At 43.0% G+C, this 19,027-nt stretch overlaps 1 protein-coding gene across 3 annotated transcripts in view; it reads left to right on the top strand.

Moving 5' to 3' along the window:
* The first annotated feature begins 3,321 nt into the window (after nucleotides 1-3,321).
* The window catches only part of pip4k2aa (phosphatidylinositol-5-phosphate 4-kinase, type II, alpha a), a 51,477-nt gene continuing 35,771 nt past the window's right edge, over nucleotides 3,322-19,027 (top strand). For 2 of the 3 annotated variants that reach the window (XM_035413603.1, XM_035413602.1), the window contains exon 1: nucleotides 3,322-4,274. In XM_035413603.1, the coding sequence (XP_035269494.1) occupies nucleotides 4,134-4,274 (141 nt within the window). In that variant the 5' untranslated portion in view covers nucleotides 3,322-4,133. The remainder of the gene's footprint in view (nucleotides 4,275-19,027) is intronic. The other variant, XM_035413604.1, reaches the window with a different exon arrangement.

Here is a 19,027-nt window from a genome sequence, read left to right as displayed (position 1 = left end):
TGTCTCTTTTAATTTTAGGACTTCAGGATAACAGATAACCAGGCCAGATGTGCATATAACAGATGGTGTTACATGCTGTCTAGTTTTGTATACCTTGTCCAATTTAGACAAGGTCTGTAAACATTTGCAAACTGTTTGCATAGCACAGTCCTCATTTTCATGAGGAAACGGCAATGATCTGGATGAGATGTAAACAGAGTATGAAAGTAGCAATGTCCGCCATGGATTTACCAGCAGACTTTTTTTTACTTTATCTTTGGAGGAATTTGTTTGATTTTCATTTGATTTCTATATAACCAGGCAGTCTGGCTGACATTGAAATCTTGGTGATGAGACTTCAAAGCCAGCACACGTGGTAGTCTGACTCAATAGCGTTTCTCATTTCCCAGTACCCATGGAATATTTAAAAATCAGTTGAGCATTCCAAATATCCTCCAATTTCTTTTGCAAGATAAATAGGAATTTTTTGGTATCCATTCAGTTTGTGTTGAAAATGTTCCTTGATAGAAATGAGAAATCTTATATTTGTTGAGGGGGTTACAATTATTAGACATTCTTTAATGTGCTCTGAAAATATTATACATTCATATTATGGCATTCAAAGTTCCCATCTACAAGAAGCTAGTGCACATACAAAAACACATATTTATGCATTCATATCACAACTTCTTTTACAGTGTGTACTTGCCATGTGGTCTGTTTCAATGGTCAGCATGACAGGAACTGCACTGAAAGACTAAATTAATATCACTTCCATGTATATGACTCAGAACTGAACTACGAGAGGCATGTGTTCCTGCAACTTCCTGCATAACTTCCAGCATGAAAAAATTAAAAATTACCTGTCTTGACATCATCAGCAAATAAGGTGCTTTCCCACTCTTTTGATGGTGATGCACATACATTGCATTGAGAGTAATGGGGCAAGCTGAGCGTTTATCAGTTCTCATCTAGGTCAAAAGTAAAATGGCTTTAGCTGGCTCAGCAATGGCAAATGTCATTTATGCAGCCATTTTTTGAAGTATAAGACATAGGCAAGCAACCACAAAATTGTTCACCACAAATTTAAACCTGCGGCCAGAGAAACCACTTTAATACATAAATGGCGGTTGCCAAAAACCCGATTAAATGGCCCCATTGTTGTTATACTTTGAGTAATACAAACTAAGCCAGTTTATACCCATAAATAAATTTTAAAAATAACAATTTCTTCACTTAGGAACGGTTCAACAATCTACGTTTGGAAGAGTAAACCAAATTCTTCTTGAAAAAAAAAATTGGGTGGTCTCTTAACATTTTCCTGAGCTGTATTTCCAGTAGCTAGCAAGGAAAGAACATTATTCAAATGCACAAGTTCACTGTATTTAATTTGGAATTGGGTACAGTAGTTTAATGAATTCTTACTTGAAAGATGACAGGTATATTATATTGATATTGATTAGCAAAGATTAACAAACGCATTGTATTTTTTAACATACTAGCTACACTGTTGTTTTATTAAATATCACAACTGTTATTAGATATTACAATGTCAAAATAAAAAATTCAGGAGGTTTGAAACACAAGGTTAGTACAAAAACATCCATATCTTTCCATATATAATCTGAACCCTTCATATCTATATCATTGTCCCGCATTCCACGGACTAATATTGCTTTATTATGGTGAACAAGAACATGCCATAATGAAATTATTCTGCAAGGAAGTGAAACTGCATCTTCTGACTTATCAGCCACTTCATTTTTTTATGTTCGTCATGTATCATTTAACAGTTTCAAGCCAAATATTTTGCTGTACAAGTTGAGCACTGCAAAATTCTCTCTCTGGATTTCTGAATGAGATTGGGTTTTACCTATCCAGAGTCATCTTGTTTTTGTTTTTATGTCATTCTTACAAGGGAGCAGCAATTGTGTCATATACTTTGGGCTTTGCTGTTCCCTTAAGAGGGGTGTTAAATAGGCCTGAAGGATTCCTGGCATGTAGAATGACTCATACTAAAACAAAACGGACTTCAGCTGCTGCTGCAGTTTGTGGTTCCCTTCACTCAATGGTGGAAATTGAAAGTTTCCACTTCAGAAACTGTCCCACAGAAAGAAACATAAAGGTAAACTATGAATTAGCACAAAAGATATAACCTTGCACAACTGGGCATTCCAAATTTGTGAGAAAAGGTGGGAAAGTATTTTAAAAGTTTTAAAGCATTGTATGTGCAACAAAATGCTGTACTATTTATTATGAATGCACCACACGCTGAAATTTTAGCTCAATGGGGTATGGGAACTTTGATACTGAATGTTTGCAAAGCATTATGGAAATATAAAATGTAATAGCCACACATTATGATAATAAGATGAATAATTTTGCACTTGAGAGTTCAATTGGAATGGCTATTCCTCAGTATCTTTTCTCTGGGATCACACATCCCATGCATTCCTACTGATTTCCACCCATCTCAACAAAACAATAAAACATAGTTAGCAGCTGACATACACTACAATAGCAATCCTCCATTGATATAGCCTCACCCACTTATACAATGTGATTTATTTTAGTTTGCTATAGCATTCCATATTTCTAAATGTGAATAAAAGTAATTGATCATACAGTCTCTCAATGTCTTTTCCATTTTATTTTGATTGCTGGAACAATACCGGTCATTTGCTGCTGTCTCCTAAGAAAGGCACACTTTCACTTCCTGCATCTCTAGATACTATATTTCTAGGGAGACATACACAACCCAAAAATGCGATCATTTTAACTTGATACATTTTTGTAGATTTATGATCTATTATTTATTTATGAGTGCTGTAGTATAAATGGAATAAAGAAACACAAGCCATGCAGATCTCACTAATGCATTTCTAGGATGGGAACAGCACAGGGGAACATCACAGGGCTTTCAGTGTGTGTAGCCTATAATATCATGAGAACTACACTGCCTATCATGCAAATAATGCAAGATACAAATATGATTGGGACACACTTGGAATTTCATCATTGGACACCAAGTTTATGAATCACTTTCATTACAAAATGAAACAGATTTTTAGGTTTAGTTCCCGACTATGGAGCCTACTGTTTGTTGGAAATTTTATAAAGTAACAAACCATAGCAATTTAGTAAGCTAGGTTAGTAGTAACCAGTCATATAGCCTACATATTGAAGGAAAAAACGGAATATGTTCCAAATTATTTCAAACTTAAAACAGCATGTTTGAACTGTACATTAAAGGGTAATATTTGTACCTGTGTTGGTACAGCCCTACCGACTCGAGGTTTTATGGGAATGATTTTATGACAAACAGAGTTACAATCTGACTGCATGTCGGAACGCTGTATGGCCTCTACCTTCGTCAAGCTGTCAGTCAGTAGAGTAGCACCCAGCCGGAAGCAGCGGGACGGAGCTGCAGCAGATTTGAAAACGTTCATATTGTAACATTAGGTTTCGCAAGAGTTTGTCACTGATATTGTGGCGTTTGAAGTTTTATGCGTTTACTTATGTTGCCATCCATCTAGGAATGGAAAAATTGCGAACAACAGGGAGGAACCCCGTTTCATTTGCTCGCTAGCAAGCAGAGTATTGTAGCTAACGTTAGCTAGCTGACGTTAGATACTGAGAACGTGTACGATCAAGGGGACTGTGTTAGTAATGCCTGGTGTTTAATGGGCGAACTGGTTGACGTTAGTGTGCTGATATTTTTTCTAAATATGTTGTTTTAATTCAAGAATTTTGACGAAATGCTCTTGGAAGATAAATGCCTTGTCTCTAGAGCGCTAGCTAGCTAGCTAGCTAACATTAGCCGCAACTGGGGTTCGAGGCTCAGGAAGGAAGGGGTGACTGATGTTTGAGGGAAGTGCTGCTGTTTTAACTATCTTGCTAGCTAACCAACAAGCTCGCTGCCATTATCCGAAGACAAGAAGTTTTGTTGCATTTTACAAGAAGTAACTTAGCTAGCTAACATAACTGTATGACACGGTATCCACTGGCCGTGGAGAGGAAACCTGGGATACGAAGAAAAATAAGTAACGTTACGCCCGGTCCACATTTTTTCTGCGCCTCAATTTTTGAGACACGCGCTGGAATTTGCAACAACGCGAACCGTCAGTTCTTGGACAAATTGATTTATATTAAACATGGCTACGGCTAGCAGCATTGCCGCATCCATTGCGAGTAAAACGAAGACGAAGAAAAAACACTTCGTGGCTCAGAAAGTGAAGCTGTTCCGTGCCAGCGACCCTCTGCTCAGCGTCCTAATGTGGGGAGTTAACCATTCGGTAAGTCTAGTCAGTTAATTAAACCATTTCAACTAGCTAGTTCCCTTGCTACTATTTATTTGTTATCATCCTGGTTGCAAATGTCAGCTGCAGAGGATTTGTGTAACTTGTGATATCTCTTTAGTTCGCTACAGTGATTGCCGCTTTCGATGATAGTACATGTGCATCAATTTCCATTGATAACATCGTCATTATTCTGCCTTGCTCCTCGGCGCTGATTTCCATGCAGTAGCTGACTGAAAATTTAGACGGAGAGGGGCGATTCCTGGAAAGGCAGCTAGATAAATAGTGAAATAAAGTGATCAAGTAAAGAAATGTAGCATTGGGTACAGCTGTCTAGCTTGTCTGTTAGCACAGTTAATCGGATCACACAATAATATTAACCCTTTATACTGTAAGATTGCAATTCGCAAATAGGTGATTACTGGGTTCTTAACGGAATATTGTGATGCAGATGTAACAATAACTACTGGTAACTGAAAACAATGGAGTTCTAGAACATTGGCTTATAATTATGAAAAAATAAAACATGCCAAACACCTACTCTTCAAAGGGTGAAAAACCCACCAAACAAGCTATGCTTGCCGTGGCCCGTTAACGATTTTTTAACCGCGACAATGACCGGTGCCAGAAGCGCTCGTTTCTCTTTAGCAAACCGATTCCAATTCAGCTGTCATGTGTTCAGAGTTATCTAACAAACGATTAATTGACATTGGTTTATACATTTTTTGACGAATGCAGGTGTGCCCACTTGTTTGGTGGTGTGTTCACGGGAAGGTCACAGTGACAGCATGTGACGATTTTACAGTATGTTGTATGCGCTATGTTTATTGACCGTTAATACATATCTAATTGCTTTAGGCGGCCTACATACTGTTGTTCTTGCTTTGATTGGGATGATGCAGACGCGGAGACTGCAATTAAAGGTCCAGGAAACTGGATTAAAATTGTGATTATGTTCCCCAGAAGTGACAATGGATTGTCTTCTTAATAGTTCTTTCAAGTTTTTAACCCGGTTACTGTAATGAACACTGATACATTGTGACCTGTTCAGATAAGGATTAGGACAGGGTGGGCGTGTATCCGGAGCTAATTAATATTCATATATGTAAGACGTCATATGTAAATCATTCCTCCTTGCTAGGTTAGAGCAGGTTGTCCCAAACTATGAGGCAATATGAAAGAAAGCAACATAACATGGCCCCTAGAATGTAATCCTTTAACATTTGTGGGGAAAAGATGCATACAACATTAAAATACTCTCCTGTTCAAATGTACTTATGACGTACTTTGGATTATATTCAATAAAACACACCGCTGGTCACACTGTAGAATGATGCAGGCTCAACTTGTTAGAAAAAATATCGGAAGTAAAATCAATGTTCACTTGGTTCTCTCTCTTCTAGCATTTGCCCTGGTTCTGCCAGAAAATCGTTTGCTTTTGAGATTTGTTTTGTACCTCACACATGCTTCAGGTCCTGTGAGATAATAGGTGCTTTTCAGTCCTCCATATGCAGAATTGTAAAGCTTGCAACTTTTTTCAGGCTTTGCATGGTATCTTTTAAAGAATACGTGTACACAAAATGGATATAAAATATAGGGTACGTTTTTCTTACTTTCCTACAAGTGAGTGTCGTATCTTTTATTCAGTCTGCATGCAGTCTCATTATCTTGCAAAAGAAATTGGAGGATATTTGGAATGCTCAACTGATTTTTAAATATTCCATGGGTACTGGGAAATGAGAAACGCTATTGAGTCAGACTACCACGTGTGCTGGCTTTGAAGTCTCATCACCAAGATGGTTTATGACATGAAGCCATAAATTTTAAATGCTGCATGCCTTTGCCAGCAATCTTGTACATTCTAACACCTGGGAACAAGCAAAGCAGCAACCCTCTCCAAAATGTGGTGTGTAGGCTTCCTCGTGCAGGGCGGCAGTGTAGTATAATGGGCAAGGAGTTGGTCTTGTAGCCTAAAGGTCACAGGTTTGATTCCCCATTAGGACACTGCTGTTGTACCCTTGAGCAAGGTACGTAACCTGCATTGCTTTAGTATAAATCGAGCTGTATAATTGGATACAATGTAAATGCTGTGTAAAAGTCGCTCTGGATAAGAGCATCTGCCTGTAATGTAATGTCATGCAGGTCCTTATTTTTGTTTTATTCATGCTGTTGAAACTGGCTTTTTAAGAAGAGCTGTAACATCTTCGTCTGGCCTTAAAGTGACTTGAAGTGTGTAGGGAGTGACACCATTTTCTGCCGTATACACATTGAGCTACATAGTTCTAGCAAGCAGCACTGGCAAATGAGCTGCAGCAGAAAAGTTGATTTTAAAGGCTTGCATATAGTGTGTGATTTCCCAGATTGCCAGCCTTGTAGAATGAAATACTGACACTTGTCTTGCCATTTTTACTTACAGAAGTGTTGAGCCCACAACTATGAATGAGCTTTCAAATGAGGTATCTGAAGGATAAGATATTCTGTACTTTCACGATAGGCACAGGTAATTCCTTGCATTTAAAAGCATATAGAAGCATATTGAAAAACCAGTTGGATGCACACAAGAGTAGTCCATCAGCTCGAACCCTCCATCCAGTTTCTCATTGGATAAGCCCTTCAATTTAATATTGGTCAACACACACAGGGCAAATAACTGTTTGCAAATGGCTGCATCACTAGCTCATTTAGGCTACATTTTGCATCTAAATTATATTGTAATGTTTACACATTTTTAATGCCAGTATTTTAGGCTAGAAAATGTGTAATGTGAGACATGGATGATCTTTGAACTGGCAGTTCTACCGATTATTATGCTACAGTAATGATTCAAAAAATAAGTCTGAATGAGGACCATTAAACTTTAATTGTGTTTTATGTGTAATTGCCTTTTCATTGCATGCCTAAAAATACTGGAGCCTAAATACAACAGCTTAAGTGCAAGCTTTTAACCTAGATAACAGCAATGGATTTTTAGCACTGACTGGGCAGTGCTGGGAACCCATCAAGGGTTCTACAGTGCTCCCATTTTTAGGAGCATTTGCATTAATGCTAACATGTGTGCTAACTGGAAAAATAAATTAGGAGCACGTCTAGTAATTGGGATGCATTAGTGTGCTCTAAATTTTTCAGCTTAGGAGCACATGTGCTCCCTGAAAAAAATGTTAGTGTAGAGCACTGCCATCACATTTTCTGTGATGCAAGTGTAGAATTTGTTATTGCTCTGCATGAAGGTTTCTGGCTGCTTGAATGCACTGAGGATTTGAAATGATAGATCACCATTGTACGCTAACATAACACTCGTATTATACATTGCTTCTCTCCAATAGTGCGTTTTATTTTTTCACCTTGAAATAGTCCATTAGGAAATGGGTAAAATAAATAAATAACATTTTTAGTAGTTAAATTTAAGGATTTTTTTCTTTAGATGTTAACGTCTGTTGGGTTCTCTTTCCTGCAGAGAGTTTCATTTATTGCTGCAAATGGCGCCTTGAAGGTGTCGAACTTGCCAACACTTTCTCCCTCAAGGAAAGGAGTGGCTTTGGCTGTCTTGTCATTTCCGCCCTCCGTTTCGAGGAGAAGAGCTGGTTAGGGAACGGGCTGGAATGTGGCCTGGGTTCCCCCCTCTCTCAGCAAAGTAGAGCTGAATACTGTTGTGGGAATCTCACTCTCTGATTACTTTCTCATGGTGAAAGGAGATGCTCATTGGTCTGTGTGATAATCCAGACTTTTTGTTTCACTAATTAAGGTGTACACAAGGCTAATTGCATTTTGTTTGAAGGGCTTAATTGGACTAATGGGGAATTGGGAGTCTCTGAGAGTCCTTTTTTGACCTTCATTGTGCTTAATTTAGGAATGCCATGCAAAGTCTTTGAATAAAGTTAACAAGAGGTGGACTACAGAGAGAGGTGTTTGTAACCTTAGTGTCTGTTCCTGAGGGTCACTGGAAGACACCGTCTGTTCTGATTGTTCAATGTGAAACATAAGGCTTGACGGGTGAAGTGCAGCTGGTCTGGGGCTGCATTTCAATGGCGTATTTTTGCTCTTAAAGCAGTATATCCTTGGACTCTCAGTTTTGATGATCCTGATGGATGCCGTCTCTGCAGTCAGAGGCAGAGCTAGGGGACCAGTGGAAGAAAATGGGCGGGTGTCGGATGAACAGCTGATCGAGCTCAGCAAGTCCTCACAGGCCTAAAAGGAAGCTTGTGTACGGACACTGCTCCTCAGGTCTTAAGACTTCAAAAGTGGCGATCAGTTACAGCAGCCTTTCCCTGCCATGAAGTATGCCCTTTTTGTGGTGTTCACCCCCCCCCCCCCCCCCCCCACACGCTCTGTTAAATCTGGTTGGATGGTCTTCTCGGATGTGGAGATGCGAGCGGGCGTACACATGGTGGGAGTGAGTCATTCTCATTCCCCTCCCGCAGCAGCTGCTGTAGAGGAGAGGTCCCCACTGACAGACCAGCCCAACCCACTGCATAGTACGTGCCCAAGTCCTCCGTCATTATCGCCGGAACATTCTGTCAAATTGTGCTCGGATGGAAATGGCTCCCCCGTACACGGCTTTAATGGGGAAGGCTTTCAACCAAATTTCAGTTGATTAAACAAGCTGTAATGAGTTGAACGTCATGCACTAATGTATACGTGTAGCTGGTCCCATTTGCACAGATGCACTTAGAACTGGAGAGCCGTTTTTCACGAGCCGTAATGTCCTGGAGTTGCTCACGGGCCCGTGCAACGGGAGACTTTTCATTCCTGCAGTATTTATTTCCTGTAACAGATGATTGCTGTAGAAACCCTGTTGTATTTATTTTTGGAGCTTCAGCGTGTGTGTCAGCAGGCCTTGGGCTTCCTGTTGTGTGTGTGCGCGCATGTGATAGGCTATCGGCCTGGATGCATGCAAGTGAATCATCTCGTGCTGTAAAGTCTCATTCCGCCAAGCCTTCCGTTCATGCAAACAACGGGGCTTGATAAATGATGGCGTTTATGTCCCAGCCACTGTTATGTGCCCTTACCTTTGACGCTCTTCCTTGCAGTCCCCCCCATGGGTCGTTTGACATCCACCTGTGGATGGTCAGGGAAATCGAGTGCAGGATATGGTTGTGGTCACGAGGGTGTGGCCTTCCGCACTTCCGTACTGTCATGACCTGAGGTGATTTATCTGGACAAAGTTTCCTCTCTCCGACATTAACCCGAGAGAAAAATTACCATGGAACCAAGAAATAAAGAGACAGAATTCCTTTTATGACTCACATTTTCAGGTGGCAGCAGTGCAGGAAAAAAATCCACATGGGTAGTTAAAGCTGAAGGGCTCATCGTTGGCAATCCATTACGAACAATGAATGCGTTTTATGTTAGCTTAGCATTGTAAATCCAGTTTCAATTGACAGTTGAGGGACAGATGACACTCTCTTGGCCGCTTCCCCATCGTCTGACCTCATTTCACTCTAATTTACCATGGCAGTCACCACTTCCTTCTCATTCAAAGGGAACGGAGAGCATCATCTCAAAAAGTACCAACACTGAGTTTGGTATAATCCTCTGTTCTGTTTATTTCATTGGCAAGACAAATTTATTTTATTTTCTTTAGAAAGCATGAAGTTTACAGAAATTGGTATTAGAGGTATGCACATGGTGCAGTTTGACATGGCCCACATTATAAAGGGATTTGATTCACTTTTGTGGTGCCCAACACATCCTCCTGTTTCATATGTTTTCACCCTGGCCATTTCAGCCTCGGAAAGATGTCAGTTAGATTGAATCTGTATTTCAGTATTTATTTATTCGCCTTTTTCCCTGGGTAACTTTTAATGTATGCTGACAGTGTCTTATTTCAGATTTTCTTTCTGATATCTGTGATCAGTACATGTCCATTTGTCAAAGAATAGGTATAAACTGGCATTTCATAACATCATGGCACGGTGATGTTCTGATTAAGTAAATTCAGTATTAGAATTGGCCTACCTACTATTACAAGACTTTATCAATGACTTACTATGATCATTTTAGGTAACATTGTTGCTAAACTGCATTCTGGAGAAAAATGTTTATTGACACTGTCAATTAGGCAACAAAATTGCCTTTGTTTAGTAAGTAGCTAATGTTCTCACATCTTAACAATAGCAGTGTTTCTGTCAGATTCATTGTTCTACACAGAATTCAGTGATGGCCTTTGCCTGTGTGAATTTCATATGGAATGAGCCTTGTTCCGGTCCTTGGCATGCTCCTCTCCCCATTGTCTGCCACATCTGTTGATGATTCAGGCTTTTCCTTTTGCGTAGTCAAAGCGTGGACATACGATCAGTCAGATCCCTCTTGGCTGGTCAGAAAGTCGACGCAAAAACTGGCCTGAAATTACTCTGAAAATAACAAAGCGTTTGAAAGAACAATCCTTAATGAATTCTCAGAGCTGTACTGTATTTCTTAATGTGTACATGGTCGAGGTTAGCATGCTAGGCTAGCATTGAGGGCATTGGGATGTTTATTTCTGACAGCCAGCAGTAGTATAGCTTCTGAGGAGTAAGGTGCGTCTTCAGTATGTTACAGGAAATCTTCATATTTGCACCTGGAAACCTCTCCCATGTACCATCTTGCTTTAGTCACGCTTGATCAAGAACCCGATTACATTTTCCAGGCTGTGCTCACACCTAATAATTAACACCTCGCTCTATCTAACTGTTTGGCGATACACTTTTTGCAATCGCGGGCAAGTAAATAATTTTGAGCTGCGTCTATTGTCCATCCAAACGGAGGAAAGGGCATGGAGCTGCAGGAAAATTGACTCATCAAAATTCAGGATACAGAACCTGGATGTTCACGGAAGGCTTACAATAAAGGCGAAATGTCATTTAGCCCCACAGTGTTCTGCTGGCAGGAAATGAGCAAGCTGTCATGGTTTTCAGTGTCCAGCACTTTTCCTTGGATCGCATCTGAGTCCCGTCATTGACTGGGCACATTTTAAGTGTTATTGGAAGGAAGTAAGGCAAATTTAACGTTGCCTTTGCCTGCCCTCTGTGCTGGCTGGAAAAACAGGCCAGCACTTTGATAAGAGCGTGTTGAAGTTTTGTGTTCGGGGGTCGTGGGCCCTCTCTACGTGAGGTCGTCCTGCTGGGGTATCCCCTCAGATCTGACTTCCTCCTGTGAAGTGTCCTGTGCTTGTGTCACAGCAGTTACTATGACAACATGGAGTGGTAATCATCGCTTAACAAAGGTTATTTCTATGTACATGCAGTAGGAGTGAACTTAGTAATCACACGTAGCTTGTGTGTCTATAGTCTTCCATAACAAGATGTTCCAAATTCCTAGCAAGGCTTCCAACTCTTTTCCTCAAAATATAGGCTAGGCCTGCTATTCCAGGCCTGCCGCCATTGCAACACTGAGTTATATTCACATATGGTCTCTATTGCCGCAAAAGGCACAAATTCTTAAGTTACTTGGCATACCTGCACAACTCTTGACATCCTCATCTTGGCAGACTTACCGCGCTTCACTATTTCACCTCTGACATTCGACTTAAACACGTTGTTATTGATTAATAACTTGAGCCTCAATCGTCAAATGAAACACCGCGAGGCCCGTAAGTATTTTGAGAATGGAAAAAGCAGCCTGACGATCGCGGTTAGAACGGCCAGGGCTGAGGAGCTGCCAGCAGGAGGAGCGGCCAAACGGCCGGGGAGTTTACCGCGCTGCAGGCTGGCTGCGGACGTCACGTCTGCCGTCGCTCAAAGATCGAAATCAGGGAGAGTCACAGGAGGCTAAGAAGGCAGTGGAACTTGCTGGCTGCTGTGCATAGCCCTGCTTGTCTTCGATGACCTCTTCTATTGCAAAGCATTAGCTCCCTGGAGAACGAGCAAGTTCTTGCATTCCCCTCTGGCAGTAGCATTTGTACTAATGACTTTGGTCAAATTCTTAACGATCGCTTCTTTTTTAATGTAGGGTGGGTCTCGTAATTGTCAAATCTCGTGGTCCTTGGGGAGGTAGGCGTGTAGTAGTCACTGTTTGCTGCCAATATATTTTCTATTTGCAATAAATGAACCTGTTAGCTTTTTGGATTACTGGTTTGTACATTCAGCTGCAGCATGGAATCTCACCAACATTACTTTTTGTTCATTTTCTGGGAACCGTTTACTTTAAAATTGCCATCGTTAATCTAGAAATCACATTGGCGTCAATGTGTTCTCAGTGTTATCAACTGTTGGCCAAACTCTGACCATGACCCTCTCTTGTCTTTCATTTCTGTATTGCTTTCAGATTTTCAGTTTGAGCAATCATGTGGAAGCATATTTTGTGTGTGAAGCATTTCTTTTGCTTAGCCTGCCGTTTGCCATGGGTCATTTTACAGCACTTTGGAATTACATTTACAGAACATACCGTATGGATTTTTTGGAGTTCCATCACAGGAAGGTCGTACTGAAGTAGGCGTTGTTTAAGTTTGTCCATAAAGTTCAGGCCGGAGTTTGGAATCGCTCCTCGGCTGCGCGTGGACATGGCCAAGCCACCGCAGGACGTTGTGGAAATAACAGCTCGCTTGCAGCGCCGTCTTCGCAGACCCAAAGCTTTCGACGAAACCTCCTTGGCACCGCCATCTCTCTGATGTAGGCGTGTCTGGGGCGATTTCAAAAGCGCTGGAGCTACAGATTAGCAGCGTGCTTCAACAAGTGTTTGGGGATCTCCTTTTCTTGTACAGTCCCCACCCTGCAGTCTTCTCTATAGAGGGGTTTCTTGTCTTGTAATGGAACCACTGGGCATGATGTAGGTCCTTGACTTTGTCAGTGAGGACTAGGCAGAGAAAAATGCCAAGCAGTGTGGTAGCAATCAAAGCCACCTGGGCAATCATGTAGATCAGGGGTGTCAAACTGAATCCCAAGGGGGCCGCAGTGCCTGCGGGTTTTTGTGTTGTCCTTTCAATCAGCTGTCAATTAAGGCCTTAAGTCCTTAGCCAATCAATGACTTAAATGAAACACTTCCACTGCTGAGAACACCCCAAAAATCAACAGATGCTGCAGCCCTCCAGAACTGGAGTTTGACACCTGTGATGTAGATGGCTAAAGGCAGGGGTGGCGTGGAAAACTTCATGGAATGGGACGTGCTCTGGTGTGGAAGCCCTGTTGGGAAGGACAGAGGGACACACCCCAGAAGCAACGGGACAGCACACAGCACGCACATCTCTGCAGTCCAAAATCACACAAGCAGCTCCATACAGTAAGCTCAGTTTTACCAAACGGGTGTGTCTCTATCAGACGGATAGCCTATCTTATCTCTATTCAAATGAGGCGGTAGAGCCGTATTCAAATCGCTCAGCTATTCGTGTCACACATCCTGCCTCGCCATTGGAGCTTCTTGCCGTGTGGCGTTCCGATTTCTCAGCATTGCCCGTCTCTGAAGATCACGAGCGGTAGCTGAAAGATTTTAAATGGTTTTCCTCCTCAGGGAACAGGGACCGACCCTGCGGTTTGAAAGCGTTCATCTGTTTTTTGTGATAAATTGCGCTATAATATGTCAACATGTACCAAGTATGATAAAGTACAGGTGGATAAGGCAGCAACTGGTTCGACATATTTCTACCCTGACGCGAGTCTACCCTAAAGCCCGCCCATCGAAGCCTTTTCTGTTTTGGTTCAGGCCGTTTTTTTTTTTTTTTCTTCTATTGCATTTATAGTTTTCAGCTGCGGAGTTAAACAGCTGTGTTATTGGTGGTAGTATTCAGTGTCGGGTCTCACCGCCCGGCGGTTGTTTAAGATGGGCTTTCATTAGAATCACATGTAGCGCTTTGACAGGGGGACCCAAGGCCCACTCCGGCTGGACGCTTTTTACAGCGGAGTCTGTGCAGGCCGAGCTGCTTTCCTGAAGGAAACCGAAGATAAGGTCACGGCCGTCTCAGCGCTGCGCACGATGACGTGCCGGTTGAGGAATGTCCCTTATCCTTTGTTTTTCCTTAGTGCGACCAGCTCACGTTCTGTGTTGTAGGATTACGGCCAATTATAACGGGTTATAATGATCGTGATGCCTTCCTGTGGGGCATCCCTGCCCTTGGGTCGAGTCGCAGGGCATATTTTACTCCTCGTTCTTTCTGCCATCCCCACAGTCCTGCACCTGCTGGAAGCATTTCTCTGCCGCAATGTCAGCCAGCCAGCCAGCCAGCCAGCCAGCCTGCTGGTAATGCATTAATGCGTCCCCAGCCAGCTGTGGGCTGCGTAGGCGGTGCTGTAATGTAGGGATGTATGCAAAATTATTCCCAACGCGTAGCACTCGGAGCCATTCCTCTCATACCAAAGGCAGTCTGTGTACCGATTGTGAGGCTCCACTCGGAAGGCGAGCACGAGTCCTCGTAAAAATCTGGAGCGGAACGCACCGCTACGCACCGGGACCGTTATTTACATCCCGGTTGTGTGTCGAAAAGATTGGCTCCGGAATCAATATCGGGCTTTGTGGTGATTACTCCACGGCTGATCCCCTCTGGGTGCAATTAGCCTAAAGCTTGGCCAAGCCTGTTAGCCAAGCCTCGATTGGGAACCTTTGCACACTCCACCCCCCCCCCCCCCCCCAAATACAGGTAATTACCCCGCCTGTTTGCTGGCTTTTCGCGGTGCAGTGCGGGTAAACTGTGCGTCTCCTCAGATAAAAGGGGTTCATTATTGGCTCTGAGACCCCCTGCATCTGTGAAAATTAATAACTGGTTGCAGAGAGGGAAATAATTTGTTATTTGTAATCAGCGCAGAGTAGTAACTGAGATTTGGCATGATTAAAATACGAGGCGTTGCCAGGCTGGAGACGGTGCATGAAGCAGAGCACGACTTGCTGTGCAAACAGGGAGAGAATCAGTCTCGGTCTATGCAGAGCATGATGGAATCTAGGCTAATAGTTTTTATTGTTGCATAACTATCTTAAAATGCAGCTCATTCTCATGTAGAGTGGCTTGATGTTCCCATTTTGTGATGTGCAAGGGAGCAGCGTTATTATTGTAGTCTGCAGTTTTCCTTTGCCGTGATATGTTTGACTGTGACTTTCGTTTAAAAAAGACAGTATATTTAAGTGTGAACATTTAAATATTCATATGCAATATTTACAATACATTTTGTAAATGTTTTTCTATTATTTTTCGATGTAGCTATAACATTCTGTTCATAAACTGTAGGCCTAAGTGTTATGCTATGATGCCACTAGCAATGTTAATAAAGATTCTCCAGAGTGTATTGGGAATCTTCCAGTGTTGAAGTTTAATAAAAATGTTGTCGATATTGTTTACAGTAAGGAATTTTGATATAATGCATTTTAGAGTCACCTAAAACATTTGGTGGGGGAGCCGATAATGATGATTGGGTATTTGGTCTAGATTAATGAGAAACTCACTGTGACTACGTGCTTGTTTCTGTATAAATTCATGAAGCATAATTTTTCACTGGTAATTAACATGACGTTGAAACTTGAAAATGAAGAGCATTATCAATTTTTTATTTATGCACTCTTATAATTCCCAGTCAGAGATTAATTTCTCTCTTACGGCTGTGAACAGCTTGACAGCCAATTTGTTTGTTGTTAAAAATGGCATGTATTCCTGGCACGAAGACATGCACATTTGATGTTATTTTGGCTCTTAGGTCGGCTGGATATCTAATATCAAATAGGCAAGTTAAATAGGATTATGTAGGCCCAGCTGGTTTTCTGTGGGGGAGAACCAAATTAAGGCAACTGTGAATTCTCCAGAGGGCTGTTCAAATGGAGCGAAAATCCAAATTTTCAATTACCTGACTCTGACACATGCACGTATGATGATGGCCCTGCTTTTGACGCATCTGTTGTGACCTTGCACCAAACTAGGCGTCGGCTGGGTTTCACTGTTCTTATCATGGTTTGAAAAAATTGTGTCTCCATGACCAATAAAACTTCCCCCTCATACCGTTTCGAACGAGACAGTCACAGATGCAGTAGGGAAACAGCCGTTGGCTCAACAAAAATGCTCTTTTATAAAGTGAGCTCTAAAATGTTGCGAAACTGCTCCGGGAAAAGGCTGCAGATAATGATGCTGTGAAATCGGAGGGGTAAGAAAACTCAAGACAAAGATAAAAGCCCGATAATCCAGGCCACTCCATTTTTAATGTTGCGAAGCAAAAGCCTCCATTTAATCTGGCATAATTTAAGAGACTGCTGACGCATTTCATCGGCTTGCCTTCGTCAGTGTGGACCCTAAGTCTTGCCAATCTCTCATTTAAGCAGGAGGCCCAGTGATTCGCCATGAGAAACCGTGTGCGTTTGACAAACCATGAATTGCTTAATCCAACAGAATGCTCTAGTTTTAGCATCCGTGCTAGCCAGTTTTAGTGTGTTTTAGTGCAGAGCCCATGCTGTTCTCAAAAGCTGCAGGTGAGATGCCTGTGCAAGCAGGACTGTAGTCAGCTTAGTCGTTTCGCGGATATCTTTTGAATAATTAATTCCCTGCCGTGGGCAGAAAATTAATTTCCGGTACATGAATGTAAATGGGGGATTTGAGATGTAGTGACGTTTGTGCTAAAAGTGATACAAACGTGAAATTAATTCATGTTCTCGAACTGATTTGTAAGCTCTGCGTAGTAGATGCCTTCTAAATACAAGTCAGGTTGTTTGTAAACATATTTTTTATTGTAATTACCTCCGCCAAGAAGGTTATGTAATGATGTCTGTCCATCCATCCGTTTGTCCATCTGTCCATGACATATCTCAAAAACACAGCCTGCTTGTCACAGCCTGCTGCTCAGCTCTTTGCTGGCCGAATCACAGAGCTTCCTCATGGTGGAGCACCCAACATCCACCTCTCTCCCGTTCCTTTCCTGTCCCTGAGACTGCAGCCAAGTGACTACCCAACCATCGATCTAGGAGACGAGCTGACTTCATCTGCACCTCGCAGTCCCGTTGAGAATCGTACGTGCGCATCCGGTCACAAGCTTGCGCCCGGGATATCGAGGTGGAAGTGAAAGTTCAGGGGTGTCCCATCCAGGCTCGTGCCGTCTTTTTGTTTCTCATTCGTTTCGCGCTCCTTCCCCGCCCTCTCCTTCTCTGGCTCGGAGCAGATGATTACATAACGGCCTAAATATAGCCGGGAGCCAGCAGCGAGAATGTGGCAGCGGTCGAACAGACATGATATGTCAATGGGCCAGCTCCTCCTCCTCCTCCTCTGCGTCTAGCGAGGCAGTCGGGCAGGCCTGCGAGCCGCAGTGAGGTGTCCGGGTGAAACGTCAATCAGTCACAGCGGCATGACTCACCCTTTAAATCAATAGCAGCAGGTCCTGAAAATGCCACCGGTGATTTGTTCTGCTGAATCTAGTGGAATCTCTCTCTCTCTCTCTTTCTCTCCCTCCTCTCACTCTCTCTTTCCCTCTGTCCCTCATCACTCTCTTTCTCCTTGCCTCTCTCCCTCCCTCTGTCCCTCCCTCTCTTTCTCTCTCTCCTTTCTCCTTCCCTCTCCCTCTCTCCTTCCCTCTCCCCCTCTTTCCTCTCCCTCCCTCTCTTTCTCTCTCTCTCCTTCCCTCTCCCTATCTTCCTATCTTCCTCTCTCTCTCTCTCACTCTCTCTCTCTCTCTCTCTCTCTCTCTCTCTCTCTCTCTCCCCCTCTCTCTGGGCTGACAGATGGATGCAAGTTACCATGGGTTCTGCTCACTAGCACCGAAGGCCTCCGGAGCAGCTTTCTGTGTCACAATAAAGCCCTGTTAATTAAGACAGGACTTAAAGCAGTAATTACGGAATGGGACCCAGTGCCAGAGCACCGACAGCTGCCTGAATCGGGAACACAGTAATCACACCAGCGACATGTCATTCACTTTATCCGCTGATTGGAATAATTGGAAATTGCAGGGAACAGAAAGGCGGAGGGGTGTTATTTAGACGTGCCTTTGAGTCTGTCGTAAATGCAGGCCTCCTTAAGCGTTCTCAAAAAGCAGGATTCTCCAAGTGCTTCTTACAGACTTTGTTGGTTGTACGGAGGTTTTCCAGTGTCTGGCCCGGCAAAGAAACGGGCTTAACCTCGTTAAAGCGTTCGGCACGCAGCTGCGGAGAACGCCGCCCGTCACGCCGCGGTCCCGCCTTCCAAGAGCAGGGAAGCCGAGAGACAGGCTGGGGATGAGGTCGCGCTTAAACCGGCACCGCTGTTAACGAGCCCGTCCGAGAAAGTGAGAAACCGGAACACGTCTGACTGATGCGCGCGTGATTGGAACACGTCTGACTGATGCGCGCGTGATTGGAACACGTCTGACTGATGCGCGCCTGATTGGAACACGTCTGACTGATGCGCGCGTGATTGGAACACGTCTGACTGATGCATGCGGCAATAAAGACCTTTCCGCCTGTCGCCAGGCAGACGGTGTAGCATGTCCTATTTCAGATGAGTAACGAGGTGTATATGTGCGGCCTGTCATCACCCTTCATATTTACAGAGCTGCGCTAGCAGAGCTTGCATCGTCTGAAATTTGCATACGAGAGAATCCAGGCAAATGTGTGGTGCGGTTTCATTTTCACATAGTGGATTGGCTTCAAAACCGGCATGAAACCTTGAATGTCAATGTGGTTTGGCAGCCGCAATGATGATGTTACAACTCTCCCCCACTTCTGGGGCTCTTCAGACCCATAAGGATTCCTCGCCACGGCGACAGGTGTGCTGGGTGGCGAGTAGATGAACGGTAATTAAAAGATTTCAATGTGCCAGTGACCTTTCTATTTGAAGTCTGGAATATAAGAGGAAGATTTAAAATACGGCTATGCTGGACTGGTGAAATGATGCATCCACCTGCAGA

Source organism: Anguilla anguilla, chromosome 4 (genome assembly GCF_013347855.1).
Source record: "Anguilla anguilla isolate fAngAng1 chromosome 4, fAngAng1.pri, whole genome shotgun sequence".
NCBI classification, from domain to species: Eukaryota; Metazoa; Chordata; class Actinopteri; order Anguilliformes; family Anguillidae; genus Anguilla; species Anguilla anguilla.
Note: the sequence above shows the minus strand (reverse complement) of the source record. Positions and strands in the feature narration are given on the sequence as shown.